The 20,474-nt window shown below is 34.0% G+C and overlaps 1 protein-coding gene across 4 annotated transcripts; it reads right to left on the bottom strand.

Annotated features, from left to right (window-relative positions):
* Positions 1–638: 638 nt before the first annotated feature.
* On the bottom strand, positions 639–20,464 carry LOC127874215 (calcyphosin-like protein). Of its 4 annotated transcripts, none has more exons than XM_052418446.1 (6): positions 18,662–20,464; positions 18,352–18,496; positions 15,496–15,673; positions 14,105–14,311; positions 7,204–7,349; positions 639–2,331 (listed from the first exon to the last, which is right to left on the bottom strand). In XM_052418446.1, the coding sequence occupies exons 2-5, from the start codon at positions 18,486–18,488 to the stop codon at positions 7,248–7,250; spliced, it is 624 nt and encodes a 207-aa protein (XP_052274406.1). In that variant the 5' UTR covers positions 18,489–18,496; positions 18,662–20,464; the 3' UTR covers positions 639–2,331; positions 7,204–7,247. The 4 variants fall into 4 exon arrangements, with proteins under 4 accessions (XP_052274406.1, XP_052274409.1, XP_052274407.1 ...); XM_052418449.1 differs by having other exon boundaries at positions 7,252–7,349; XM_052418447.1 differs by lacking the exon at positions 7,204–7,349.
* Positions 20,465–20,474: the final 10 nt, after the last annotated feature.

Here is a 20,474-nt window from a genome sequence, read left to right as displayed (position 1 = left end):
GGAATCTGCATTGGTCGTTTTCCCATATCATCGTGTAAAATTTGTAGATTCGTCAACCCATAAAATCTTTGAATATTTATGTCAAACAAATAAAAATGATTTAACAGTAATTTGAAGCAAGATGTCAAACTTATGATGTAGAAAGTATAGATTTAACAATTGATCTAAATTACAATACATATCAATATATGTAATTGAAATAGATTTTTTTGCATCTATGAGTTCAACAATACATTTTGATGACATGAACACTTTTTCATAACACTTGATGATGCTGTGCTATTTAACAATGCTGCATATTTTCATTATATTATATCATAAATTCCTGTGTAAAGGCAATGAAAGAAACAAAATAACATAGTACAAATTAGCTCTTGATTACATCAAATTTCTCATATTATCACAATGAAACATCAACAGAACACATATTCTTTATTGGTTATCATAAATGCGTATCTGGCTGCAGTATTTAGAGTCTAACTTCTAACCTAAATCTTCGTTTACTAATGTTCAAATAGCCTACTTGCTGATGTTTGTCTCCCTACCTACCTCATAATAAAAATTGAAAAAAAATCAAATGTTTAGATTGTAAAATCTCTTTTCCTTAACAACTACAAACAAATGCATAACAAACGAAATTTAAAATCTTGATAACTTTATTTTATGCAAACTAAGATCAGTAAATGCTGTTCTGTGGTGAAACCATAACAAAACTTCCCCACAAAAAATCAAACTGAGGTAGGACTCAAGTCTTAATCTGAATATTCAGTTTTTGTTTGACATTAGTTTTTCAGTCGTTTCATAATTTGGCATCTAATGAGACTTCATCAAGACTGAAATAATTAAACAGGAGCTTGTCACAGTAGTGCCAAATCCCCTGCTGAAATGTGTTTGCTTGTATGACAACATTTGTTTTAGAGAGTAGAATAATATTTGTAAAAACAAATAAAGGGAGATAATTCATTATGCTCCGAACAAAAATTTACTTTGAAATTAAATAAAGGGATATAATTCAAACACTAAGGTAGATAGAGTTATGGTTCTTAGTCACTGCACTTCTCCTACATGCAATCTGTTGAAGTTTCAAGTAAATCCCATCAGTAGATTTAGAGTTATGCTCCGGACAAAAATTTACTTAAAAATTATATAAAAGGGGAGATAATTCAAAAACTAAGGTAGATAGAGTTATGGTTCTTGGTCACTGCACTTCTCCTAGTTGCCATATGTTTATATTTCAAGTTTCAAGTAAATCCCTTTCGTACATTTAGAGTTATGCTCCAAACAAAATTTACTTTAAAATTATATAAAAGTGGAGATAATTAAAAAACTAAGGTAGATAAAGTTATGGTTCTTTGTCACTGCACGTCTCCTAGTTGCCATATATTTATATTTCAAGTTTCAAGTAAATCCCTTCAGTAGATTTAGAGTTATGCTCCGGACAACAATTTACTTTAAAATTATATAAAAGGGAAGATAATTAAAAAAACTAAGGTAGATAGAGTTATGGTTCTTGGTCACTGCACTTCTCCTAGTTGCCATCTGTTTATATTTCGAGTTTCAAGTAAATCCCTTCAGTAGATTTAGAGTTATGCTCCGGACAAAAATGTACTTTAAAATTATAAAAAGGGGAGATAATTTAAAAACTAAGGTAGATAGAGTTTTGGTTCTTGGTCACTGCACTTCTCCTAGTTGCCATCTGTTTATATTTCAAGTAAATCCCTTTCAGTAGATTTAGAGTTATGCTCCGGACAAAAATTTACTTTAAAATCATATAAAATGGGAGATAATTCAAAAACTAAGGTAGATAGAGTTGTGGTTCTTGGTCACTGCACTTCTCCTAGTTGCCATCTGCTTATATTTCAATTTTCAAGTAAATCCCTTTAGTATATTAGAGCTATGCTCCGGACAAAAATTTACTTTAAAGTAAAATAAAAGGGGAGATAATTCAAAAACTAAGGTAGATAGAGTTATGGTTCTTGGTCACTGCACTTCTCCTAGTTGCCATCTGTTTATATTCTAAGTTTAAAGTAAATCCATTGAATAGATTTGGAGTTATGCTCCGGACAAAGTTTCAGCCGGCATACAGACGGACGGACAGACGGACAGGACCAACTACTATATCACCTCTGAAAAAATATTTGGCAGGGATAATAAATAAAAATATCTACAACAGTTAAACCTAACGCAAATTATACAAAGTAAATGGTTCATGAGCAATAGTTTTTAGCATTATAACTTCCATGCATTTCTCATCATCAGGTCAAAGTAGGCGTCACTGTCGATCGAAGCGCTAACACCGCTGTAGTAGTTGAGAAATTCGTCTTTGCTTACCTGAAATTGTGAAGAATAAACGTGCCTTTGAACACAACACACACATAGACCACCACCACCACTCTGTCCAGGCAACTCAGAACTCTGAGAAACTGTCATACTTGAAACACAAAAGGTTAAATTATCAATTATTTTAAAATGAAGGAGTTTTACATGGGAACTAGTCTTAGCGTGCATAAACTCATGTAAAAATACCAGGCATACTTCTGGCCATTATGGTCAAGTGCAAAAGTAAAGTTCAAAGAAGCAAAAATTATCACATTTTGATAAAATATTATATTAACTAGATTTTGACTAACAAGGCAAGGCAAATATAATATCTCAAGCGCTACATGATCTTTACACATGTAAATGCGACTATTTTACACGCACACAAAGGGAAGGAAGACATGCATTATGAAACATTCTTAACTTTTATTTTCAATGCACAGATTTCCATGAAAGAGACAAGAAAATATTGTCCACTTTAATATTGTAAATATAGTCATACTTTATCTAAAGCATCTATAAGATATGGATTATACATTTAAAATACCTTAAATTTGTCTCCAGAGAACAGATACTGTGCATACTTTTACTATCTTTACCTTTCTTTTAACTTTTTTTTTACACTTTTTTTACATGATTTATTAATTCCAGGTATCATTTTTGCTTTCAAAAATTGCAAAAATACTAAAAATGAACCATAACCTTACATTTTAACAATAGTCAGTGAAAAGGTGTCATACACATAATATGATGACCTGCTTAATACAAAAATGTGTCTTATGTTATATGCGACCAGAGCATTGGCAGTCTGGTGAGGAGTTGCGCTGTATGCTATAAAGATGCAAGGTCACTAGGCAGCTGTGTGCTATAAAGATGCAAGGTCACTAGGCTGCTGTATGCTATAAAGATGCAAGGTCACTAGGCTGCTGTAATGCATAGGCTGGTCTGAGGCTAGGCTGGCATCATATGGCATAAGGCATAGGCTGGTCTGAGGCTAGGCTGGCATCATATGGCATAAGGCACATGTTTGCTGTGATGCATAGGCTGGTCTGAGGCTAGGCTGGCATCATATGGCATAAGGCACATGTTTGCTGTGATGCATAGGCTGGTCTGAGGCTAGGCTGGCATCATATGGCATAAGGCACATGTTTGCATGACGCTTGTCACATATACTAGTACATGCAATCTCAATCTTATACCGTTAGAATATGTTTGATAACTAGCCTTCATGCAGTCATTCAAAACTTTCCATTACTGGGCAAGACAAAATAGGAAATACCAAAACATGCATTGGCTAAAGCAGTGGATGAGGTTACATATATCCCCATTCTATCAAATGCTTACTTTCACAGTATATTACAAAATTCAGGCCCTTTGAACAGAAATTCCAACAAGGGCTGTTTGTAAAACATGCATGCCCCCCATATGGGCTCTCCGTTGTAGTGAGAGCCATTGTGTGAATATGTTTTTTGTCACTGTGACCTTGACCTTTGACCTAGTGACCTGAAAATCAATAGGGGTCATCTGCCAGTCATGATCAATGTACCTATAAAGTTACATGATCCTAGCCATAAGCATTCTTGAGTTATCATCCGGACACCATTTTACTATTTCGGGTCACCATGACCTTGACCTTTGACCTAGTGACCTGAAAATCAATAGGGGTCATCTGCGAGTCATGATCATTCTACCTATCAAGTTTCATGATCCTAGGAATAAGCGATCTTCAGTTATCATCCGGAAACCATTTTACTATTTCGAGTCACTGTGACCTTGACCTTTGACCTAGTGACCTCAAAATCAATAGGGGTCATCTGCGAGTCCTGATCAATCTACCTATCAAGTTTCATGATCCTAGGCCTAAGCGTTCTTGAGTTATCATCCGGAAACCATTTTACTATTTCGGGTCACTGTGACCTTGACCTTTGACCTAGTGACCTCAAAATCAATAGGGGTCATCTGCGAGTCATGATCAATCTACCTATCAAGTTTCATGATCCTAGGCCTAAGTGTTCTTGAGTTATCATCCGGAAACCATTTTACTATTTCGGGTCACTGTGACCTTGACCTTTGACCTAGTGACCTGAAAATCAATAGGGTACATCTGCGAGTCATGATCAATCTACCTATCAAGTTTCATGATCCTAGGCCTAAGCGTTCTTGAGTTATCATCCGGAAACCATTTTACTATTTCGGGTCACCGTGACCTTAACCTTTGACCTAGTGACCTCGAAATCAATAGGGGTCATCTACGAGTCATGATCAATGTACCTATGAAGTTTCATGATCCTAGGCCCAAGCGTTCTTGAGTTATCGTCTGACAACCACCTGGTGGACGGACCGACCGACCGACAGACCGACCGACAGACCGACATATGCAAAGCAATATACCCCCTCTTCTTCGAAGGGGGGCATAAAAATAATGAGATGCTGTATATATAACAATTTCTACAATCCTTGTAAAGTATACTAAGACTGCAAAAAATACAAGAGATATTAAGAATTACAGTATGTATTATTTCAGAGAAGAATAAATAAAAAGACAAGGTAAAAATGTACATGTATTCATTTTAAGCAGAAAAATATTCAGAATATAAATCGATTGTGTTATTACCATACAAATATTCATGGTTACATCGTGAATGTACATTGTAATGTCATAAAAGCGAACCAAACTGGCCCTAGACTGCTCACCAGTTTTTTATCTCTCGGCCAGATGCGATTTGAACAATATTTGTAAAGGACCACAGTCTAATGTCATGCACCAAATATGAATGCTGTGTTTTTGTGGTTTCATAAAAGCATTTTTTACGATATCATGCCATAATTATATTTGATTATAAAACATTTCACACACAATCACACTACCTGACACTCTAGCTTTTTTAAGCTGAAGTGACCTAGTTGTGCAGTAAACTGAAACAATTTGAACAACTTTGAAAGAGGGAAACCCCAAGACAATGCCTATGAAGTTTTGTTTAAATCTGCCCAATCATTCAGGAGGAGCTGTTGTTTGAATGAAAAGTTTACCCACAATTCATTACATACATCTCACAACGGACAAAATGCAGTCCAAATAGCTTGCCCTTTGCATTGCACCAGTGAGCTAATAGAAAAGCAACTTTATATTTGCAAGAACCTGAAAAAAAGCTAGGAAGTGTGTTAGTTGTTGGAAGACTTTGATTTCCTAGAATGGACAATTACTATCAGTTGTATTTGCCATCATCCGGCATCAGGTTATATATCAGCCCACCGCTTTATCAAATTCATGAGCAGCTCTAGGGCTCTAGCTGTAATTTGTATGAGTATAGTTATGTAATTGCTCTGACATGTATGCATGGTGTAGTAATATAGTTTTCAATGTAAAACAAATCTACACCTACCTTCCCAGCCCATCATGAAATGGTGGGGAAGGGAAACTCATGTATGTATGGTGTAGTAATATAGTTTGCAATGTAAAACAAATCTACACCTACCTTCCCAGCCCATCATGAAATGGTGGGGAAGGGAAACTAACATGTTTTTTTATTATTGTCCTGATGTAAAGCATCTGCAAAATTCTATCAACAACTAAGTACCCTGTCATCAACTCTACAAACAATAACATCCTTGCATAATTTAAAAAATGGTATAATCCTGGCCATAGCTATTTAACAAGGGTCAAACACTAGCATTAAGTTTTTACTTATGTTTTAACCCTAGCATGAAAACACTTTTAACTACTTTTATTTTGTCAAGGACCAAAAAAGGCAATTAGTAAAATTAAATACAGTCCAACCTGTGAACAGCAGCCACTCAAGGGAAGTGGCCCTTAAGGCAGAGATGACTGCTTTAGTCAGATGACCATGGCAGATTGTCAATACACTAAAGGTGTTAGATTTTTATCAGGGGGGGGGGGAGGGAGGTGTTAGTAAAAACTTGCATGAGCTTGGCTGGATTTGGAAGTTTGGATTAATTACATCACAATTTAGTTTTCAGGTTATAAAGTTTATTTTCATTAATTGAAAGGGATTTGCAACAGCTGTAATATATACTAGCAATATACAAAGTCCACATCAATCACATGAAGCAACAAACTAGGATATGGCAGATTTTGAAACAGTGAGAGAAAAAATGTTTCTGTCGTTTTCTTTGGTTGTTACAAAATTAAATTAGTGAAAAAACATTGCCCTTTAATGTTAGTAAAAGGGTTGTTTGTTCTAAACACAGTATACTGACTTGCTTATTGTATAAAAAAAGAACAGAAATGTAAAGAATCTATAAAAATTATCTTGTGACCCTGACTTTTGAGATAGGGAGAAGATTCTTGATGGTTAACATTTGTGCAAATTAAATTGTTAAAATCCATTCAGACATGGCAAAGTTTTGGTTGAGACACGAGTTTTCAAATGTCGACTTTTGACCTCCAAGAGTGACCTGATTCTTTGATGTAGACAGACAGTATTTCATGCAACACTTGTATTATGATGTTATATTTTTGCCAATATATTAAAAACCTCCATCAATATATGGCAAAGCTTTATCTGGATTTCCAAGATGTTTGATGGCGAATTTTGATCTTTGACCTCTAAGTGTGACCTTAACCTTTGAGGTCAGGAGACATGTATTACATGTAACACATCTTCTTTTGATGTTTTATAAGTTATTTTAAATCCATCAATACATGGAGCTTTCTAAAAAAAGTTGGGCATAAAGCTATAAGATGTTGAAAGCATTACAAAAAAAGTCAATCCTTCCGATTGCCAAAGCAAGCCAACATTTCCCACTATCTTGAATAATAAGGCACTTAGCTTGAAATTGAAATATTAGTTGAAGTTTTAGAGAGACATACATGCAAGGGCAGGAAAAACAAACATATATAACGAAAATATACAATTTTGGTACCATTCGTTGACAAATCAAAACATGCCCAATCCCTTAATAAGCGCCTACATTTTCCAAGCATTTCTCATCATAAGGTCAAAATATGCATCACTATCGATGGATGCACTGACACCGGAATAATAGTTGAGAAATTCATCTTTTGTGACCTGAAATAACAATGCGTGGCATTTTTCATGGCAAACCCTAAACAAAACGTGCTATACAAAAATATAAACCACCAACCAAACTGCAAGAAATGTAATCATTAGTTTCATTCACATGTGTTCTAATAATTTTTTCTGTAATTTGCATCTTTACAAGAATTGTCATTTGCATCTTTACATAAACCTATGTTGCCTATGTGTATGCATTTTTCACTGCCATGGGCAGACTAGATACAATTCAAATCAAGAAGGAAACTAAGTTTAAAGCCAAATAAAAAATCAAATATCATAAATCTAACCATTTGAAAATACCAAGATATCATTGCTCACAAGGACACTTCTAGTCAAAAAAGGTAAACCAGAAACTAAAAAGAATGAGTCAATGTGATCAGGTTAACCCTTTACCACTTAGATACGTATTTTGAAGCATTTGTAGTCCCTTAAAAAGTTTAATTTAATTAAAGACTTTTCTTACTAGTTTCAAGTTTTAAAGACTTCATTTCTAACCCTTAGATACTGATGAGCAGCAAAAACAGCATGAAACCTGAACAGACTGCGAGTTACCGTACATGCAGGCTGTTCTGGTTTTATGCTGTTTGCACATATCCATTTTCACTTTGCTTCTGAGTGGGAAAGGGTTCAGGAAAACAAAATCCAAAACTTGCTTTGGTCACACAGAATGAACTGCTTCACTTTATAAGACATACTGAAAGGAACATAACACAGAAAAAGGGAAGAGGGTTTGAAGCGAAGTGAGTACAGAATAGAGACTTTGGAACAACACAAACATATATATCGGACAAAATTTAATGATATCAATGAATGCCAATAGTATGGTAAAGTAATACCCTTTTTTATTTGATAATTGTTTTAAAAAAATCTTCATAACCTCATTCACTTAACCAATACCTCAAGATAATGTATTTTTAGATTTCACCAAAATTGTGCAAAAGGTTGTTGTTGTTTTTAAATAATATTGATTAATATGATAATTTATAATAGCTTAAGTGACTTTCCTATGTTAAATTTCCATATTTTCAATACCAGCATAATTTTAATATGCCATGATATAGCAAAATAATTCATCCTGATTGGGCTTTAATTTTTATATACCTCTGGCAATGGGCTAAAATAGTTACAAAGGGTTTGCAAAAAATCTTATTAAAATGTATTAAAACTACCGTAATTACTCTATGTTTTCGGTCACTCTTAAGTTTTCAGACACCCCTTTTTTAGCAAAAATAATTATTTTCGTGACTTTTAATTTTCGGACACATGATTTCTCGTCCATAATTAATGTCTCTAAGTTTTCGGACAATATTTTACAGCACTATTTTACAAAATTTCGGTCCCGTTTTCGATATCTAATGACACTTCGATCATGGGGTTTTACAACCAGATTAACATCATGAAACATTGCAGGTGCATGCCTGAGGGCAACGGACCATTAAATTTGCAATATTGGGTAAATAACCTTGTAAACTGGTATTAAACAATGGTTTCGCTTGATAGCATAAGCGTTATGACAATTACAAGGGGTATAAGTTCCAATTAACAGTTCAATCATCTACCGTAATGGTACTACCCCTTCTCAGTAAAATAACTGTGACAAATACTAAACGCTTCAAAGTGTGATGCACCCTATTGCAAGTTTTACGAACAATGGAAGGTGTTAGACAACAACGGAAATGAACAAACAAGGGACAAAATTGTCACAAAACCAGGTTTTCATTGTGAAAAAAAATCTGATTAAGGGAGACAACTCAAACTGAACTTTTGAAATGAACAAACAAAATTAACCCCCTTTGTAAGTTTGTTTTAAAATAAATCTATTTTTAGTCGTGGCGACCTTGACATTGGAGATATTGACGTGATTCTTTCGTGCGACACACCGTCCCATGATGGTGAACAAATGTGCCAAATGATTTTAAAATCTCATAATGAATGACATAGTTATAGCCCAGAGAAGCTCATTTATGGCTATTTTTTACCTTTGAACTCAAAGTGTGACCTTGACCTTGGAGATATTGACGTAATTTTTTCGCGCGACACACCGTCTAATGATGGTTAACAAATGTGCTAAATGATTTTAAAATCTCACAATGAATGACAAAGTTATGGCCCGGACAAGCTTGTTCCTCCCGCCATCCAGCCCGCCAGCCAGCCCGCCAGCCAGCCAGCCAGCCAGCCAGCCAGCCAGCCAGCCAGCCAGCCAGCCAGCCAGCCCGCCCGCATTCGCCAATCTAATAACCAGTTTTTTCCTTCAGAAAACCTGGTTAACAAAGAATTCATAGTTTGCTTTTTTATTGCGTTAATTACAGGTTCATACTAGTGAGTATCGGCACATCACATGCTCATCTTTGAACTCTTTGGTCATTTAAGTACAACCTTGTAGTAACTTTCTGTCAAATAAATTAAGCATTTAAAATTATTAAAAAATCAGTGCAAACATATATAACTGTAATTTATACTATATGGCATGGTATTTTACAAGCACGTGCTATTACCGGTAGTCGCTGATACAATTGACGCCATTTTCGGACACTTCAATTTTTGACTCTTAAGTTTTCGGACACCTGTATTTTGTGAATATTTATCGTATCTAAGTTTTCGGACACGAAAAACAATAATTATTTTTAAGTGTCCGAAAACATAGAGTAATTACGGTAATCAAGGGGAGCTGGTTTTTATATAAATTCTGCATGTTCTACCGGTTTGTTATTTTACGTACTGCATGTTTCCTCAGTATAAACAATAAATATCAAAGTCATATTTAAGATTATAGCAAATATTGCCACCTTCTGGCTTTGTAGACAATCCTCTCCTTGGAGTGCAACATTAACTATACCCCTAAAGTGCCTATGCTATTTATATACATATAATAACATTGGTTATATATAATTGTTTCCTGGACACAATTAATATTTCAAGAGCAATTTTTAAATGAAAACATTATGTTAATGACAATTTGTTTCAAACTGGCAGATATTTAAAATGTAAAAAATTAAATAAAAACCAAATTATGATCATGCTACCATAGTAACAAAATCAATAATCATTCCTTCACATTATATGTGATATAAAAACCATGCTACCATGGTAACAAAATTGAATATCAATTCCTTCACAGTGTATTTGAAATTAAACCCTTTAATATCATAAAATCTGCATTGCTCCAATCATACAAAGTCATGCTGGAGATGAATTTGTCAGGGAATGTTTCAAGTCAGATTTCTATTCCCAGAAATTTATTGATCTGTAGTTTAAGGATCTATAATATTATTTATTTTCACATTTTACAGCACTTGGGCAAGAGCTACATTTAAATGTGAAAATGTTTATAAATGCAAACAACTGTCCAATACATTAAATCACTAAGATGATTAGGGAGCATAGATGCATCTATGCCAATAACATTCCATGCAGCGTCTTATTGATTCCTATCTCTAAGATTAAGTATCAATACATGTATATACTTCTTTACTTATGTCATGAAATATTGATAAATGGTGAATATGCACCATCATTTACCACAAATAAGTATACATTATGTAATTAATCAAAAGGTAGCATGACTTTTAAAAAGCCAAAATGCATTTTATTTGTTTTTGTGCATCTGAAATAAAGTCTATTGGCAAGAGCACCGCATAGCGGGTGCCAACGCGCGGCTGCGGGTGCAATTTTTAACAAAAAATTGTCGGAGATGGGTGATGCTCCCATGAAAAGTTATTTTGTCACATATTTTCACTATATAGTCAGATAAAAGGCAACGTCTAGAGGGGCATAACTTTGGACAAAATAATACAATGGATGGTTTAGCAACTTAAAATTTTTTAAGGGCCATAACTCTCTAAATAAATCATCTAACCAGAACCCACAAATCACATGCGCATCTCCTCAAGGTAGTTAAGCTTCCCATAAAGCTTCATTGAATTCCAGTCAGTAGTTGGGGAGAAATAGCCCGGACAAGAATTGCACTATATGTACAGTTTATAGAAAATTTCAAAGGTCCATAACTCTGTGAAAAATAATCCGACCATAACCAGCTGATAATATGCACATCTCCTGTTGGTAGTGAAGCTTCACATAAAGTTTCATTGAATTCCGGTCATTAGTTGCTGAGAAATAGCCCGGACAAGAATTGCACTATATGTACAGTTAATGGAAAATTTCAAAGGGTCATAACTCTGTGAAAAATCATCTGACTAGAACCCGCTGATAATATGCACATGTCCTCTTAGTAGTGAAGCTTCCCATAAAGCTTCATTGAATTCCGGTCATTAGTTAAGGAGAAATAGCCCAGACAAGAATTGCACTATATGTACAGTTAATGGAAAATTTCAAAGGGCCATAACTCTGTGAAAAATCATCCGACCAGAACCGGCTGATAATATGCACATTTGCTCTTGGTAGTGAACCTTCCCATAAAGTTTCATTGAATTCCGGTCATTAATTGCTGAGAAATAGCCCGGACAAAAATTGTGCACGGACGGACGGACACACGCACGGACGGACAAAGCGGCGACTATATGCTCCCCCAACAAATTTTGGGGGAGCATAATAAATGAAAGCTTGTCCGAAGGTTTTTTATGAATGTATATATATTTAAGGTCACCGTGACCTTAACCTTTGACTTACGATATATGAAGTTTCAAAGTTGTAGGGGGAAGCACTTTGATTTTAGAGCCAATGTTAAGGTTTTAGCACAACGCGGAAGGCGAACAAGCTGGCTATGACAATATCCCTGGTTTTCTCCGAAAACAGTCGAGCTAAAAAAATAAGTCTATCATTTTTGGATAACGTTTTTTTGGTATGTGATATTGTAAATTTAACAACAGGTAAAATGATATCATTCAGATTATTTTTGTTTATATATTTATACATGATTTCATATTTTGAAAATCATGCCACTCTTTCTATGTTAAACATGCTTTGTGATTATTGCATAATTATGTTGTTCGAATCTTCAATATCGGAGGAAATACAGAATATATATATATATATATATATATATATATATATATATATATATATATATATATATATATATATATATATATATATATATATATATATATATATATATATATATATATATATATTATCAACAAAATTGATGTTTGACTTTTTTCATCACTTTTTGGGAAACAATTAAAAATTAAAATTGACAATATCTAAGATGTGAAATCTGGCTTATAAAAGGATCTTTTTTATGCAAACTTGCTTATTTACATTATGAAAGAAAACAGCCTTTAAAACAACTCAAAATCAATTTAAATTATTTTAAGATAACACACAAAAAGACACATTTCACAAATACTAAAACAAAACAAACATTAATAATGAAAGAATAACATGGATGTTACAAGTGGACATACAGACAGAATTTAAGTATAGAAGTATCAAACAGGAACAAGTTTTTGAGATCTAGAAAATGTAAAGCAGAATATTTTATGAAAGGAAGATAATGGATGATAGATTATTTTCAATAATTGTACATCAGATATGAATGAATTATCTCGAATTGTTTTGCATCATTAACACAAAAGTGCCTCGAACATGTTCAGGTGCAAACTTCTATCACATCTATTATTGAGGGAATATTGATGAACTTGCACTTTTTATTAGTGGCTAAATTAGTTCTGCATTGAGCAACTGATGTAATGAATAATTCATACAAACACATTCAAGATACAATTTTGTATTGAATATACTTGTATCTACTCCTGATAATTATATTTTGATTACATAACAAGTCAAAAGTGTACGTGAATAAGTAAACATAACATATGTTGACAAGAAAACAACAAACATCGTGAATTGTGAGCTTGCATGGATACACATACATAATTCATCTAGCATTCCATGCAATGAAGCTTGTCATCAAAGAGTGGAAATACATCTCATATGTAACAGTTGGCCTTGTATATGGCTCTTATATATTTCAAGACCAACAGGTGTTCAGCCTGTAACATCCTTATATGTCTATAGTAAGATACAAAAGTTGCATGCTCCATACAGGTTCTATACAAATTAATTTATGTTTAGGCACATAATTTTAATAACAGCTTTTCTATGGTAATTAGTTCAACATCTCTTATGATAACCTCAATGTATGAAACATGTCCATGCGCAAATATAACTTGATTATTTAACTTTTTAAAACCATTTGAGATGTGGATAGGGTACAAAAGCCCCTTAATGAGAAATGAAAATTCTTATGCTGGGCCTTTCTGGCTACAACATCAGATCGAGTGCTCAACTTGTGTTAACAATCCAAAGCCCCTGTGACACATCAACACCCAAGTGAAACAAAATCATAAAATGATCATTTGACTTACACTGGAATGAAATGTGAACTTACATACATATAAATTCATCACTTATATTAATAAAACCATGCATATGTAATCATACCCTATGATCCTGTATGAATCAAAGTTGTGTATTATAAAATGTTAAAATATTTTTTATATATACTAAACTTCATAAATTCATGAGTTTACTTATATAATGCATAATGTACATTACTACTTTAGGAATCTTTTAATGCAATGTACAGTTAGCTCAAAAGAATGGTTCTGACATTGAGAAAGATGTTGAATTAAATTAATAACATCAGAACAATTTTGACAAACAAAACAAGCCTTTATACAGCAATCATGAACACCCAAAACCAACCCTGCACAAAAACACATTCAATTTGTTTTCAAAAAGTCAACTCTTAAAAAAAACACAAACAATAGAATGTTACATACCTTTCCATCTTTATCATTAGAATCAAAGGAATCCAGGAAGACACGCAGGCACTGTTCCTCTGTCCATTCACCGTTGAGATATTTCGGGTGCTTTTTGACATTATAAACTCCCTTCAGATCATCCACCGTGATATTTCCATCCCCTGATCTATCCAGTTTCATAAACGCCATATTGATCAGATTCTTCCGTGAGTCTGACATCGGGGGCTAGAATGATAAGGTGAAATTATTCACTCAGTATCAGTAACTAGTATGATAATGTGAAAATATTCAGTATCAGTAACTGATGTGATAACGTGAACATATTCAGTATCAGTAACTGTCATGATAACATGAACATATTCAGTATCAGTAACTGGCATGATAACATGAACATATTCAGTATCAGTAACTGGCATGATTACGTGAACAAATTCAGTATCAGTAACTGGCATGATAATGTGAACATATTCAGTATCAGTAAATGACATGATAACATGACCAATTTCAGTATCAGAAACTGGTATGATAATGTGACATATTCAGTATCAGTAACTGACATGATAACGTGAACATATTCAGTATCAGAAACTGACATGATAACGTGACCAATTTCAGTATCAGAAACTGGTATGATAATGTGACATATTCAGTATCAGTCACTGACATGATAACGTGAACATATTCAGTATCAGGGTATGATAATGTGAAATTATTCAGTATAAATCAGACAGACCCCAATATGGGAGCATTCCCCCATTCCTCAACAGTGTTTCAATAAGCCTTAGGTTTTCAATGCAATCAAGCTTAAATAAATAAGTTTTACCCTTTACTGCTCCGAAGAAAAGTGAAAATGGCTGTCTGCAAACAGCATAAAACCAGAATAGCTTGCGAGTCACTTGCAGACTGTTCAGGTTTAGTGCAGTTTGCTGCTCATCAGTATCTTAATGTTGGTAATGAAACTTTTATTTACTTGAACCAAGAAATAAAGGACTTTAATTTATTATAATTTTCTAAGAGACTACAAACAAGTGGTAAAGAGGGAATAGATTTAAACTAACAGTGTTTTTTTGTTCAAACTTGGGTCCTGTAGGGGGACACATTCCTGATGGAGAAGCATATATTTTTCCCAAATGAAACCTGAAAATTCCCAATTAAAGATTAAAAAAATTGTTTCAATAAGTCACAACATTTAATTTAAATCCAGCTCCATAATTAAAACCTTAGTAAATGTTATATTAATATCACTTTTATTCTCAATTAAAAGCATTTCTTAGCAAAAATGGAACAATACTAATTTCCCAAATTTAGTCAAAATGACGCGAATTTTCCCAATGCAAAGGGACCCAGCCCCATTCCCAAAATGGTGAGAAAAAAACACACTGACTAAAATAATCAAACACACAGCTTACTCTGAGTGCCTTCAGAAACTCGTCAAAGTCCAAACTGCCGCTGCCATCTTTGTCCAAACTATCAAACAGCTGCTTGATTATCGTGTCTTCCATGAGGATCCCGTAGTCATGGATACCTTTCTTGAATTCTTTTAAGTCTAAGGCTTTATTCTCGTCATCGTCCATAATTTTGAATGTTCTAAAAAATGGCACAACCAATTATTTTTATGTGCCTTGCTCTGTGAACATGGAGTTAAAGGCATGTGCGTAAAGTGTTGTCCAGTTTAGCCTGTGCAGTTCACACAGGCTAATCAGGGACACAATTTACGCTTAAACTGGATTTTTGTCAAGATGAGATTTTCTTCAAACAAAAAATATCATAAAAGCTGCACGAGTCATCCCTGATTAGCATGTGCGGATTGCTCAGCCTTATCTGCAACAACACTTTAAGCACAGGCATTAAACCCCCTTAAAGGGATCTTTTCACGCTTTGGTAAATTGACAAAATTGAAAAAAGTTGTTTCAGATTCGCAAATTTTCGTTTTAGTTATGATATTTGTGAGGAAATAGTAATACTGAACATTTACCATGGTCTAATATAGCCATTATATGCATCTTTTGACGATTTTAAAACCTAAAAATTATAAAGCGTTGCAACGCGAAACGATTTAATAATTTGGAGAGTTCTGTTTTTGTCGTTAAATTTTGTGAAACTACGAAGATTGCTTATATAAGGTATAAAATACATCTAGTATGTGTACTAGGCGGAATAGCTCAGTAGGCTAAAGCGTTTTTACTTCAGGACTCTGGCAGGACTCCAGGGGTCACTGGTTCGAAACCTGCTCTGGGCAATGTTCTTTTCCTTTTTTTAATTTTATTCTTGATTTTTTACTGGAGCTTTTACGATCCAATGTTTACATTTATCAATATAAAGCATTTAATGAATAAGTTAAAAAATGCCAAAATCTGTGAAAAGGCCCCTTTAACCCAGAGCATGGCTCATATAGGTCATAGGTCAACACATCAACCCTGATTAAAGTACTCTGAAGTATTTATAGACTAGAGCATTGTCATATTTCTTGAATGTGAGAAAATGTTTAATGCTCTTATTTTGATTTCGTATAAGGTTACAATGTATGCATGATAGCAGTATTTGCTGATTTATAGGAATGACATTCTAACATAATGATTTCATAGAAAAATGTATGCATCAATATACAAGTTCTTGATTTTAAAAAAATGATTTGTTACAAATGTACTCTTAATCACATTTTAGATCCTTTAAATACATACAACATATATACAACATTGCTAACATATAAAAGAGAGATTTTATTAAAGCACCATAAACATGCTGTTTTCTAGATCAATATGACATATGGTCGCATATTTGTGACAAGTTAACAATTGTTTTAATCAACTTAAAAAGCATCAATTACAACAAAGGGAAGACCAAGAAGTATTAATCCCACAAACTGTGAAAAAGCACGTCATTTCAGGTTAATAAGTCAATGCAAGTGTTAAAACATAAATTTTAAAATCACTATTTATGTTTCGTAGGATTTAAATGAATCACAAAACTTTCCAAAATTAATAAGGTGAAAATCCACTCTTGTCAAACATGCATAAAAGTTTCAGTCTCAGTGGATTGTACACAGTATTTCACAATTACTTATGAAAAAAAAATTAAAAGATTAACAAAAATGTAAAAGCAGCCACTCCTGGGTTAGTTTCATATTATAACTTGTGTATTATTAACATAGCATTTAGAACAGGTCCTTGTGATGTAGTGGATATGGTGTCTGTCAGCAAACGGGAGGTCACGGGTTTTTAGATCCCCACTGTGGGATCGTTCTTTATATTTCCCAAGAGACCCAAAGTACTGGTTCTAGGCCCAGGAAACTGAATCCAGAGCGTTTCAAATAAGCCTAAGGATTTCTATGCAATCAAGCTAAAATAAATAGGTTTAAACTTAAACAGGCTTCTCAAATCAGTAGTCCTACTGGTCCTGTGGTAGAGAGTAAGATTTGGCTTTTGAAGGTCTTGTGTTCAAATCCTCGGGAAGGAAATTGCTCATTTTGTATTCATGTTGTCCACTTGCTTAATTTTTATAATTATTTTAAACTCTTTCTGACTCTTTATAACGATTATAGTGTCCTTATTAAAAACAATTAACGATAGTTGTTCTTGAATGCTTTTAGCTTTAATGAGAACAGTAGGTAAAGCTAAAACCCAGTGATTCAAACTCAGCTGGGAGTTGGATTATTGCAACTACAATCAAGGAATGAAAACACAACAACATAAATTTGCTTATGCTGCAAGGATACTTGGTCTTCTTACAGAATTATTGGCATAAACCAATAATGACTAACTCTGCAAACAAGTGATAGAGTCCCAAATGTCATGCAGTGAAGGTATGCTTAAGGTAGATTAGCAATAGTTAAAAGCTAAGGAAAACCAACTTGGTGTTTTATATGTATGTAATTTTCAGTCAGTTTGATGCACATGTGCAAGCTTCCATCCCACCCTTCCCAATGTCTTTTATATTGCATTGATATATTTGTCTTGGTTAACACGCTACATGTCGGGAAAGCGGTACATTTTTCGAAAATCAACTTTTTCTATTAAAAGTTCTCAAAATAAATAAGCATTTGGACCAGCCCTGATCTCATGGTCAATCTGGACCTGTGCATTGTCCCATTACCAACTTTACCTCTAAGAAATTGTGTATAAAAATGTTTCATATTGAAATACATTTTTGATGAGATGTCGATTATATCAAAAACATGAAGAAACTTGCATCTATTTCCCTCACTTTGATATAGTAAACATGGTAAGGTTCTATTTATCTAAACATTAAATACATTGTAAACTCACCTGCCAAGACCTTTGATACCATTAGCTCCTCTTGCTAAGCATTTTAACCTCAGTATTTCCAGTGGATCTTGAGCTGACTTTAGCTTTTCTTTAGATTTCGCGATTAATTCTTGTTGCGTTCGCCCGGTTGCAGCCATTGTTTACACTGGAAACAGCAAGTTTTGTAGAAAGTCACACTTAAAAGCCGAACTTAACTTCGAGTAAACTTATGATGAATGAAGCGAGAATTTTTTCATGTTGTTTATTTTAAATTCAACTGTCGTGTGTCATTCCGCTTTTACAATGACAAAATATTATAACGCACACTTACCTTTTCGGAAGTGTTTATATATTGATTTCAAGCCACAACTTGTTACACACGCACCTGTCGATAATATCAGCCTCGTTTTCGTACAACGCCCACCTGGTTGCTAGTGGTAACGACGGATGAAAATAATAGACTGTATGCATTACAATTGGCCTTCACATAATGATTGTGTCTATTGATTTAAGGGAAACATAAAACTATTAATTTATTCAAAGCTAGATCTTAAACAGTTTTAAATTTACCATTTTACCCATTATATGTTTAACCGATGTGTCTTGGGGACAATAGAGGATCTACTGCATTACGACATTATCATACTGGTCAATGAAATGGACCACATTTCTAGACGAAACGGTCACTTATTAACAACTGGTTGTGGCAAAACATGAACATTTTATCAGTTTACGATACTAATTAAAATTAAAACAGTTGTTTTGTTCTTTTCCGCTATTAATTGCTTTTAAATAGTCACTTTGAGTGATCGGTTATGTTATTGATATTTTGTGTTATTTACTGGAGAATTTGAAAAAAAACATTGGCGGCTACAGCCCTGATTTTGTGTCGTTACATTTCTTAGTTCACAGCTCATAATCATTACAGCATTTAACATAACATAATTAAATCCTACATGTTAATTGTGAGATTTTGGGATACCGTGATGTCCGTTGTCCGTCAGTCAACTTTTTCGAACGGGTTCTAATTATAAACCGCTTCTCCAAATTTGATGAATTTTCAACGAATTTGTTTGAAGAGTTACATTTTATTTGGATTTCTGGTTGCCTTGGATAAAAAAATATATCGTTGGGAACCAATATCTCGATATGAAAATAATGGGGTACAGTGTTATACGGCCGGGTAATCTTCTTCCAAGGCTATTTAACATATATTTTCATACGTCGATAAACATTGTTGCAAAAGGATGGGGCTGGTATTCTTATATGTAAATACATAAACCTATTGAAAACTTTCCCGAAAACATAATTCACTGAGGTTTGGTATTAAACACCCTATTGTGGTCATATCTACTAATTTTGTTCCGATCATGCTACTGGGGTCAAAATGGGTCCGCTCTGGTCTGGAGGTAAGTTGTTTGCTTTTTAATTATATTGTGTAATATTCTGTCAAACTGAAGTGCTCCTGTACAATTTTTGTTCAAATTATGTCACCGGAATCAAAACTGGCCACGCCCCCAAAATAACATGGTTTATATACATTTCGATGGCAAAATTACTTAAAAAATCTTCTCTTTTGAAACCGCGAGTCCCATGCAGAGGTTTGGTATGAGGTTTGTAACACAAAACCACGTTAATTAAAACCCAAATGGTTCAAACCTGCATCTCACCGTGGGTTACTTGTTTTCCTTTCAAATTATGTATATAATAAAAACCCTAAAAGTGTTCTTCGAAACTATTATCATGATGGCTAAGTATTAATTACTCAGCATCATGTAGTCTAATAAAATTCGTTTATTCATGTTCCTGTTGTTGTTGTTCAAACTGGCCACACGCTTTGAGTCAAACGTTTACATGCAAAACCCCTTCTTTTTCAAATACGGCACCCGTGTGTAACACATGCAATTGTTACCTACTAGATTTGTTCAGATCATGACCCTGTGGTACAGACTGACCATCTCACAGAGGTCGTAGGATTTATATAGACTCATATAGCAAAGTAACCTTTTCAATCTGCATTAAATCGATTAGTCTCATATAACATCATAGACGGATTTAGATGGGAGCAGGGGTTTTGCTGAAGCAGTAAAAGATGTTTAAGCAACTTTATGTGGAATGGCGGCATATTGTCGTTATCGGGAATA

Source organism: Dreissena polymorpha, chromosome 3, assembly GCF_020536995.1.
Source record: "Dreissena polymorpha isolate Duluth1 chromosome 3, UMN_Dpol_1.0, whole genome shotgun sequence".
NCBI lineage: Eukaryota > Metazoa > Mollusca > Bivalvia > Myida > Dreissenidae > Dreissena > Dreissena polymorpha.
This window is presented reverse-complemented; position numbering and strand designations above follow the sequence as displayed.